Source organism: Bidens hawaiensis, unplaced genomic scaffold (genome assembly GCF_021521415.1).
Source record: "Bidens hawaiensis isolate Kalapana, Puna unplaced genomic scaffold, B.hawaiensis_p1.1 tig00004864_1, whole genome shotgun sequence".
NCBI classification, from domain to species: Eukaryota; Viridiplantae; Streptophyta; class Magnoliopsida; order Asterales; family Asteraceae; genus Bidens; species Bidens hawaiensis.
Genome location: NW_027491306.1, coordinates 1786798 through 1798344, shown reverse-complemented (window position 1 = coordinate 1798344; position 11547 = coordinate 1786798). Strand labels below are relative to the sequence as shown.

General features: G+C 34.4%; 1 protein-coding gene across 1 annotated transcript; it reads right to left on the bottom strand.

The window, feature by feature from the left end:
- Positions 1-765: 765 nt before the first annotated feature.
- LOC143628280 (uncharacterized) lies at positions 766-9771 on the bottom strand. Its single transcript, XM_077097914.1, has 14 exons — positions 7381-9771; positions 7163-7291; positions 6943-7092; positions 6803-6855; positions 5941-6157; positions 5746-5809; positions 5527-5634; positions 4381-4580; positions 4081-4296; positions 2822-3097; positions 2578-2725; positions 1495-1628; positions 1337-1423; positions 766-1259 (listed from the first exon to the last, which is right to left on the bottom strand). Exons 1-14 carry the CDS (start codon positions 9769-9771, stop codon positions 1173-1175), a joined length of 4260 nt encoding a protein of 1419 aa, XP_076954029.1. The 3' UTR covers positions 766-1172.
- Positions 9772-11547: the final 1776 nt, after the last annotated feature.

Genomic DNA, 11547 nt, shown 5'->3' with positions numbered 1-11547 from the left:
TTTTGTAACATTTAATGTAGCTAAGACAATTAGCGCAAACAACCATAATAAAATAATAATATAAAATAATGAGAAAAATAAAGCTATAAACTACCGATAACAGGCAATGAGTGAATAGTAAAGTATAGCAGCTACATAAAGAAGCAAAGGTACAGGAAAAGGAAGCAGTGGTTCTATCCTCAACACCTAGACACTCCCCTAAGAATGGCTGGTAGCTCATATGGAAAGGATATATGGAAAGCTAAAGCCCTACGGAAAATCGTAAGTCGAGTTGGACATTTTTGTATAAATGAGTATCGTCTCATTTTTTTATAGGTTTTTAGTCTAAGTGTAGCAGGCAGCAAATAGGGGTGACTTAAGGCGGTAACCCCCCCCCCCCCCCCCCACCCACATGCACACACAACAAACAGCCTTATGTGCTTTCTTCACTTATGTAGGATCCCCTAATAAACTGTACATAGGCTTTTTAATAAGGGGTGTTTATCCGAATGAGCATTATATCGTTCTAACGCTACTCAAAAACACGTCTCAAAAACTATGAGCTCAAGCTAAATTTACAAATCACGGGTTGCTTATAGCTTTGTCAATCTAGACTAACTTCAAGCCTGTAACCAATCTAGACCGGCTAAACATGCCCGATCTAGGGACAAGCCATGGAGTAGGCTGTCTTCTTACACAAATGTAAATGTAAAAGTTAATGACTATATCTATAACACCAAGCAACTGTAAGTTTAAAACAACTATAAGATATCCGTTAAGGTGGGACCCATATAACATGTTTGAATTTGTAGTCCTACTTTAGCAACATAAATCGAGCACACGCTCTCTTTTCGTCTTGGTTCTCCACCACTTCCATTGGTTAAAGTAATCTCATAAAGGTCCAACCCCAGTCAGAAAGTACACAACTGAAGGTCGCACTGTATAGCGACAGGCACGCCATGGATCTATACAAACCATGACAATAACAAAAACCCGTTTTCCGTTTCTGATTTACTTGACTTTTGTTGACCTTACACCTTTGACCACCTGACTTTTCTGGATTAAACTTTTCAGATGGTCAACTCCTACAAAATTTCCTTATAATACAAGCTTCCACGACTATATAACTTGCGAGCTAATCCACAGACCACCATTTTATATAAAATCCCGGGGCAATAAAGCTGGTACACTGGCTATTTTATAGCTTCATAAAAAAGAACCTGAGGTTGTAAATGCCCTTTTTCACACGCTAAAACTACGTAGTCCCATCCACCAATCACCTATAAAATTAAATATTATTAATCAAATATATCATCACACGTCATAAAATCATAAACGAATTGAGTAAATGTGTTACCTTCACTGTTTTATCATCATACATCACCCATCGATGATGAACATGGCTGTATGCAAAGCAATGATAATGTTGTCCATAATAGCATACCTTAAATCGCCAGCAAGGACAAACGTTAATACGATATAAACACCAACACGTGAATACGCTAAAGATCATACCACTGAAACCAGACGACGTGTGTTATTTGGGTCAAGACCACGATAAAGAACACTTAAATCAATTTCAGTAGATAATGCTGCCAAAGTCGGCTTTATGTCTTCAACACTTTCACATGTGTTTTGCCAACCAATGACTAGAAAACCAAACAAGTGTAAGTTAGTTGATAAAAAAGGTGCCAATAGGTTGACCTGGGTCAAACATTTTGTAAGCCATCCAAAGTGTATTCAAATGCATAAAACCTCCTAATATATATTCATTATTTTGGATAAATTTCATATGTACCCGTACAAACTTGTGAAATATCATATATACCCAAGCCAAATTTAAATATCATATATGTCCTTAAAGACTAGCTGAAATATCAAATTTACCCATTCCATAAAAAATAATTCAAGTGACTTTATAATTGCACTTTTAACATTGTTTAACTTAAAGATATGAGCTTTACCAATTTCATAAAAGATAAGTCGCTTTAAACCTTCTCATTTTCATGTACATACATATATACAATACATACATAAATAGGGTTAGGTTCCCAACAGAACTTCAAAAATTTTATGAACTTTAAGAACAGCCAATCATTTTATTTAATTATTTTTATACTTCATATTATTTGAGGATAGTTTTAGGTAGTTTTATCACTTATTATATGTAACTTTGTGATTACATATATGTAATCACAAGTTTACATATGTGTAATAACCAAGTCACATATATGGTTAATGAACAATTTACATATACATAACAACATATAATAAATGACAAAAGTACAATCAAATAATAAATAATATTGCATGTATAAATTTGATGGGTTAAAAATCATATACTTGATAAGGCTAAAATGGTCAAAAACTAAAATTCAATTTAAAATGGGTATACATGATATTTTAAGTTTAGATTAGGTATACAATATATATGATATTCTGCAAGTTTGTAAGGCTCCATATATATGAAACTCTCCTAAATACTTTTGAATAAAAAAAAAAGATTTAAAAAGTGTCTGTGGGTCAGTCCAGAACCATCACTAAAATATTAACCGTTTGACCCGCTACGACTCAAGTTATCATGGTTTCTAGAAACACCTGTTGTGAATACATGAGGCGGAGTAGAAAGAATGTGATGGATGTAATTGAGCTTCCCACAACCACCATCATCAAGATCACATGCTAATTGGTGATTCATCTCAACTTGATTTAACAGCTCATCAAAAGAACCTTCTGGACACATGACCTGCAGGGGTAAAACCATAAAATCACAAGATTCATCAGGGCATATTGTTTAAAGTTTACCAACGGAAATTGAGCACTAGGTGGAACAAAAGCATGCCTTCATGGTACGGAGGGCGCTGGCATTAATCTGATGAAAGAAAGAAGTGTACTTTAAGCACCTCGTTTCCAACCCGCAATTATAACAGTCCATACGTTCGTATATATTCAAACCGAAAAGAGAATGAGCTGTACACGCTTTGTTTATACACTCCCAATAGCCCGTGATATTGTTTTCCACTCGTTCAGTATCCGAATTGTCGGTAACAGAAGTAAACGATTTATGTAAGCAATCAAAAATTACTCCTAATACTTCAGAGGCATCATTCATTTGTGCCTGTAAAATCATAGCGCATATATAAAATATTTGGACAAAAAGTGCTTTGCGTCAATACAGCCCGAATTGACCTGTTTTAACCAATTACCCAACTGTCTAACCAACTTATCTTGCCACCTAACAACCTAACAGGTAATGTACATAAAGCTAACACATAATTCTTCATGACATGACTAAGCAGAAGCACATATAGTTTGATTTTGTTTGTAGGACTATAAATGAACCAAACGTTAAACGAATCAATCGGCAGAAAGTTCGTTTATTTACAAGACAAACAAAAGTGGACTAAAGATTATGCAAGTTTAGATAAATGAACAAATACAAACAAGCTTCCAATCTCATTCATGAACGTATATGTGTATGTATACAAATACGTGTGCGTGTGTTAAAAATTTGATGATATATTTACACCTAAGCGAATGAACATGAACAATTGTATAACAAAATACATAGTAAGTAAACTTTTTTCAAGTATGTGCGTACGTTTATTAAATGAACGAACATGAAACAAACATATTTTCTTAACGAACAAGCGCGGACAAAGAAATCAAATCTTTAAGTGCTCGGTCAAACTAACAAACGATCCGGAACACGCCCTAATTCGTGTTCGACAACAGCCCTATTTGTTTGTAAACACAAAGAAAGAAAAAAAATTGCATTATATGACCTAATAATGTATTCATACCTAAACGAATGAGCATGAACAATTATATAAGTAAATGAATAGCATGTAAACTTTTTTCATGTATGTTTGTTTATTAAATGAACGGACATGAAACAAGCATATTTTCTTATACCAAGTTACCAACGAACAGGAACGCAGAAAAAAGTTCTTTTAAGTGTTCGGTTAAACTCAACAACGATCACGAACAAGCCCTTGTTTATGGTCGTTCGGTTCATTTACAACCCTATTTATTTGTGACCACAAAAAGCAAACCTTGTAATATCCAGATACGATTTATAATCAGTGTGAATAGGCATACCTCCTGAAAGAAACTACTTTCTGGATACAATTTGCTAAGAGCAACCCGAAGAGGAGTGGGGGCCACAGCTTGAACTTTTGAATCAATGGAAGCAGAATTTAAAGCACTAAATATATCATATAAAGCACATGTAACACATGGATCACCAACATGAAGATGAAAAGAAGTGGATGTGCTCAAAAATTCCTCCCGGAACCGTCTCAAATGCCATAAAGACTGCAATTTCAATAAAAAAGTTTTAGAATTTATGAGATAATAAAAAAAGTTGGTAGAAGTTTAAAAACTTTTTTTTGTAGTAACCTGTATAATAACATTTAAAAAACAGTTGTATTCACCAACTTCATTCTTCAGGCCTGTACCATATACTTCACTTCCGTTTACTTTGTCTGAAGGGACTTCAATATATGTAACAATAGAGTCGGAACCTTCTAGAAAAATATTTTCTTCAGGCATCATTAATTCAGATACTGAAGAATATTGTTTGTGTGAAAGAAATGCATCTGAAATATTATAGAAAATAGCAAAATTAAATAGACTTCAGAAGTTTTTGCACGAACACAACTAGAGATTGCTGCGGAGTACATCCTTTAAGATTTGGATTAATTTAATATATACTCTTACAGACTTGAAGAATTTCATGTACACCCAACTAAACTAATAATATCATATATACCCGGATAAAATGAATTTTAACTTATATACCATGTTACCCCCCTTTTCATTATACTTGTTTAAACAATATTCTTTATTTGGATTTTGATAGACATCTTTGATAAGCAAGCAACCTGAACCATCGTCTCCCCTGTTTTCTTATAATCTGACAATTGAATCTGTATGTCGAATCAGACGATCAAACCAGGTAAGATCGCACAATAATCGAACAATAAGCAAATCTAATATTTTGAACTATTGTTTATGAATAAAAAATAAAAAATTTTAAAGTTAAATATGGGTAAAAAAATTAAGCTAAAAATCGGCAAATAAATAAGTTCGAAGTTAAAGATGGGGCATATATGAAATTTTATAGTTTTAGAGAAATAAGGGAAGTATGATATTATGGTCACTTATTAATTTGTTTTTGATGAATTGAGTATATTTGATGTTTTAACTTCTTTGTAAGGGCATATATGATATTATTTTGCATGGGTATATATGATATTTTCCAAGTTTGTAAGGATAAATATAAAATTGCCCCAAAGTTTAGCATACCTAAAGGCACACAAACAGATCTAACTATGTTAGTATGTTAACATGCAAGACTTAGAGGTGAAAAGATTAAAGATTTTTATTAGGTATTTTGATTTCGTATTCTTTGCTAAGAAACTTTTAGGTTTAATCTGTCTTTGCAACTACTTATCAAGTTCATATATTTTCTGTTTTCTACTCCATTACTATGGAGTGAATTCACATTACCATATCTTGTGAGATAAGCAAATAAATATATACCAAGGCTTTGGCGGACAGCTTTTGACAGGTCAGCCTGGAACCTTTTTTCATCATCTTCTTGTGATTGCAACATCAAGATTCTTGTTTCATTATCTCCGGAAGAAGTATCTGCAAATAATTAAAAGATTCTGTTAAAAAGATTCTTTGTGTACATCAATGTTTTTTTATTTCTAATTCCATTATGAGTTATAAGCAGAAATGCACAATCATTATCAATACCAGTCCTCTCTGTGAGTCCATCTTCTCTAGTGATCAAAACCCCGTTGCTTTGGTTGATAGGTTCCTACAAGATAAAAATCAGCAACCGCAAAAAGTAAGCATTTTGATGCTTTTTTCTTATAAATCTGCTTTATATCTATTAAAAAAGGGAAAAAATAACATGATTATCAAATATAACATCATGAATATGCTCACCATGCTCATTGGTGTCATTCTTGAGCTATATTTATGTTGTTCTGCAAGATATCTTTGTTTAGTTTCATCCTCAATTCTTCTCGGATATTCTAATGTTGCTTCAAGTTTCCTTTCCTCAGCTTCAAGCTCAATCTTTAAACGCCTTGCTTCATCTTCTTGTTCATAAAAAGCAACACTTCCATTCGGTTGTTCATCTGTCACGTGTGGGCTTGAGGAACTGAGGAAAACAGTCATCATCACAACATTAGAGCATGATGGATCATAAAGAACAATCTTATATTCAACATTCATTCATGGTAAGCAAGTCTGTAAAGGAACCGAACCGAACATTCGACAAGAAGTTCATTTATGTTGTTTATCTTGATAAACGAACAAACATGAACACAAGTGGTTTGTTCATTTATGCTCGTGAATGTTTGTTTACATTAATTTATGTTCGGTATCTACGTTTGTTTTAGTTTGTTCGTTTATACTTTCATTTATAATATTTAAATATTTATGTTGATGACAATTTAGTCTAATCCTATAAAACTAAAATATCACTTCTTACAATTTAGTTTAAACTTCATTATTTATTTAGCACAACTAATTGATGTTCGCGTTTACTTTTAACTGGTGTTCGGTCAGTTATGTGTGTTCATCTATATTAATTCGCTTGTGTTCATTTATGTTAGTTAAAAACAAACATAAACGAAAATGTTCTTAACGAACACGAACAAGAAAACCCCATTTGTTTTAACACTTTTAACTGTTCGTGTTCAATAGTTTGTTCAGTTAAAGTTACACGAACGAATGAACATGAACATGTCCTGTTCACGTTTGTTCAGTTCGTTTACAAGCATAATGGTAAAAAAGCACATACATATTTTCTGCATCATCATTGGGTAAAAGATGTAAATCACCACCACTTGTAAGCTGCACATGTAACAATTATTGCCTTTCATTGTATTCTCAATTTGTAACCTAACAGAACATATAAAGTTGTAAGAATCTATTATAAACCTTGGAATTCTTTGTCTTTCTGGATTCTTTGTTCTTTCTTTTATCCTTTCCTTTTTTTTTAGAATCTAGAGCAAGTTCTGCCAGAAAAGCTTCTCTGGCAGCATCTGACTTCTTTGTGGCATCTTTCTCTGCTAAATTCTCTATGAGTGCCTAAAAAATGAAAAATGTCAACAAATATATTCACATTTTGAAAGGAGTTTATAGAAATATGTACACGAACCCGCAAATATGACTTTACAAGAGGCACAACTATGAGTCCAAAATCATGACCACATAAAAGACCCAACTTGGCTTCCAAGTTAGCCATTTCAGAGAGATTTCGCATGATCCGTGCATCAACTTTGTTAAACTGCATTTCTGAGAAAGTGAGATAAAGTGGAATCTGGGAAGACTGCACATAAGAATTCTGAATAATATGTATAGATTAATCAAACAAACCTCAACAGACAACTGTTCTTTCTGTTTCTGGATTCCAGTTTTTATGCAAGAATCCAATTGCCCGATATAGTCATATTCACCAGATTCTAAGTCACATTCGTGAGAATTCACATTCATAAAATCTGTTTCTTTAAGGACATTTGTTAAGACCTCCAATTCAAACCTGTTAACCTGTGTAGCATCATTGTCGAGTCGACTAACTTCTTCTCTTCGTTTAATCAAAATAGACTCGTAGCTTTGGCAAACAAATTCTAAAGCGTGCTCTCTTCTCTTATCTTCTTCTAGACAAAGATCATCAATTAGCTGCAATGCTTCCTCATAGGTTATAAGCTCCAACTTTCTATCACATAAGCTCTGCAAATGTGAAAATTCTTTACTAATTGTTTCTAGAATCTCCATCCCTTTATACATCTTCTCAGTTCTAATCCCGGTCCAGAAAGTCAACTCCTCTCGACTTGAGGGACCCGAAAATATCCATGACAGGAAATCATCATCATCGTCATCTTGGCAAGTGTTTGCATTCAACAAGAGACATGAGCCATCTTGATCAAAAACTAATTTTTCAGCCATTTCGTTCACGTGAACGACGCTGTTTAATTCTTCTAAAGTATTGCTCCTTTCTAAGTATCTACCTAATCCACAAGAATGAGTCAATTCTTGTAAGAACATGAGAACTTTTCTAAGCTCTGTTGCTCCAAGTAAGCATATACAAAAGGGTGATTGGTCCAAATTGCAGTTGACAAGTTGAGGATGCAACTCCTCAGCTGCAAACTGAATAACCTTTGTAAGATGACTAGATGCAAGGCATTTATGTTTAATAAGCAAATGGAATAAAGTTCTTATCTTTTCTAGTAGCTTTATTCGCTCAATGTCATTAGATAATGGCCAGTTGTCATGATTGAAACCATCCTCATACTTTTTTTGTCCATATGATAAATCCCACATATCCTGATAACCATAACTGCCACTGAAACGGTTGTTAACTAACTCTGAGTTAGAAACTGAGGGACCCGATTGCAGCTCAATCATTCTAACTGCAGCATCGACATCCAATGGTCTCCAAGGATGAGTCAGAAGCATTTCAGTCCACTCATGGTCAACATTAAGAGGCAACACCGTCTGCAACTTTGGTGATAAGCTTTCCATGTGTTCATGAACATGCTGCTGGTGCAATTTAGGGTCGGCAAATTTCTCACTGCATTTACAACACATCCAGTACCTCCAACTATTATGACCCACACCAAACAACAAAGCTTCGGTAATGACTTCATACGCTAGCCCATCTTTTAGTGATTTAAAATGGTTTTTGATATCTGTTACCCTTATTTTAAACAAGTCTTTCTTCAAATCTGTACCCATTGACTTCCAGTAAGGAAGAACAAAGTCTTTTCTTTGAGAACTATATGTATTCTTCTTCGCCTTCCCACTTTTCCTTTGTTGACCTGTTCGCTGACTAGGCCCAGAAGAAGATTCTAGACCCTTGTCCCATTCGGTTTGGGATTTGGAAGACTCCATCTTCTGCTGCAACAACCGTGCTGCAGCCACTTTAACTTCAATCTCCTTCTTTCTCTCCTCAACTGTTTTACTTGCTTTCTTAATATCATTCGGCCTTGTGGCTTGAACCACTGTTACATCCATCGGATCATCAGGAGCCCTGTTAATAGGAATAATCCTAAACTTATCCTCTCCGTTATTTAGACTCCTCATCCAGCTCGAAATAGAACCAATATTCGCCCTCTGAGACAACGCACGAAGCTCATTCTGCACATGACCAATACACGCATCCGGTGTAGATGACTTCTGCTGGCTCTCATCCTGCAACCCCTCCTTCCCTGGATCCACCGGATTCTTAACCATCAACGCCCGCTCACACTCCTTAACCGAATCATCATAATCCTTCCCATCAGCAGCCGTCTCACAAAGCAAATTCGCATAAAAATGCGCAAACTCAATCGAATTCGGCGACAACATCACTGCCTTCTTCGCCGACTCGACCGCACTCTTCACATACCGCTGTTTCGAATTCACATCGTCCATAATATTAGCCACCTTAACACACACCGTCCCTTGCACTCGATGAATCAACGCTAAATGCGCCGTGTTCTCATGTTTCCCAATCAATTCCTTCATTAACCTTAGGGCTTTAGTATGATTCCCACGCCTAAGTGCAAGTAGAGCCTTCTCGCACTCGGTTTTCAAAGCCGAGTAGCCCTCGGACTCAATCGCAAAGGAAACCTCATTTTCTAGGGCTAATTGTGGCAGGGAGGGGTCGTGTTCCGTAACATCAGCATCATCGCCGCGGGTGTTAGCGAGCGGCTGAGGATGATTAACATTGGCATTAACAGGAGGAGGTTTTGAGCGATTATCGGTGTTTCGCTTTTTACGGCCCATGTAGTTCAATTGAGGGTAGTAGAAGAAGTGACGCCTAATTTCATATGCATGAAGTGAATAGAAAGATAGTAAGATGATATACTTACTTACTTACTTACTTACATACTGTCGTTGATAATTGACATAGTAGTGAGAAATGAGTTGGAATCCGGCGGTGGTGGTCCACCGCAGCGATCGGTGTTTCAGTGTGTACGGGAAGAGGGCTTTATGTAATCGATCGGCGGACGGACACCTTTTTGGTTATGCTTATGGGATGCCTTTGTTTTTTTTTATTTCTCTCTCTATTCAATTAAATAATTAATGCCTTTTTTTCTATTTTTGTTTTTTATTTCTTTCAGTCATGTAAATTAGAGAATATATATAAAAAAAAATTTAAAATATAAAAATAATGAATCTATGTATTAAAAGTTTACTATGGTTTTTCTATGATAGTTCAAAAAGAAATTATGGTTTTCCTATAGTTGTTCTTTCATTTTAGAGATTTTGATTGACCCGTGACTAGTATCATGACGATTTAACAAATTTCATTTTAATTTAGAGGCTGGTTGTGGATAGAGAAGTTGTTATTATTACTACTCTGAAAATCTTAATGCAATTGTATATTTGTATCTGATTGGTTTTTAACTTTTGGTGAGATGTATCATTTACAAATTGTTAAAACTTGTTGAAGTGAGCCGGTCTATTTGGCTAGTTTGAGATTCAAAAGATTCAAGTTAGGGTTTGATTTTTACAGTTTGATAGTTTTAAATGTTTAGTCTGAGCTGGTACATGATCTCAGTTATTTATTTCATTTTTTACAATATATGGTATTATATTATATATATATTCAAGTCGACAAAATGGAGGTTAAGTAACCGTGACTCGTGTCATGCCACGTGGCATAGCTAGGGCTGAGTCAGCAAGGCTATAAAGCCATCGCACTACATGATGCCCTCCCTTTGAGGCTGTCATGATACGCGATCAACTCCAAAATCTGCTATAAAAAGGAGGTGATCTAGGCTTGTTTCGCCGTTCACTTCGTTTGTTCCCTCTCACTTTCTCATGCGTAATAGAGTGTTGGTATAATACAACTAATCGTCAAAACGATACCCTATCCGATCGATCAAGACTTTGATACATGAATCCAAATCTCTATCTAAATAAGGTGAGACTTTGTGCCATCGTGTAAAGTTTTCAATCTCGTGATTATTGTTAAAGCTTTTCGATTTATACTAATACATACTACATTGTATTAAATTAGGTTCTTAATACCAAGAAGGTCGGAATTTGTAAACTTGTAAGGTGAGACATTCGAAGTTTTTGTACAACTCACATTTTTGTGAGACAATCAGTTTCCAATAATATCATTGAGATTTTTAAGCCAGTATAACATCGAAAAATAAAAAAAATTTGTTTTGCTATTTTTTAACATTTTTTAACTAATTTTTATATATGTTTTCAGGAAGTAGAAAAAGTTATATTTGTATTAAATTTTTTATTAACTTTAATTGTAAACCATAAGATTCAAACTTTAATTAAAAACATGTGGTTGATAATGGGTTTCTAAAGTTTTCACAACTCAAGTGGGTTTTTATTTTAGCCTAATCATATATATATATATATATATATATATATATATATATAGGGAGATGATCAAAAGAAAACTCATCTTTAGAGAGAAAACTTAAAAACTCCTAAAGAATTATTTTTAATTAAAAATAAAAAAATATTTTCAAATTTTAGTTTTTGCCATTATTCTTATATTTTCTTACCCTTTGCTCAGAAAATATAAAAAAA

What these genes read in the sequence shown, in the direction of transcription:
- LOC143628280 (XM_077097914.1), bottom strand. Translation starts at nt 9,771, where the DNA reads ATGGGCCGTAAAAAGCGAAACACCGATAATCGCTCAAAACCTCCTCCT. An exon ending in GAAAGACAAAGAATTCCAAG is followed by an intron (nt 6,856 to 6,942) that starts GTTTATAATAGA and finishes TTACATGTGCAG; the next exon opens with CTTACAAGTGGTGGTGATTT. An exon ending in TGGACTCACAGAGAGGACTG is followed by an intron (nt 5,635 to 5,745) that starts GTATTGATAATG and finishes AATTATTTGCAG; the next exon opens with ATACTTCTTCCGGAGATAAT.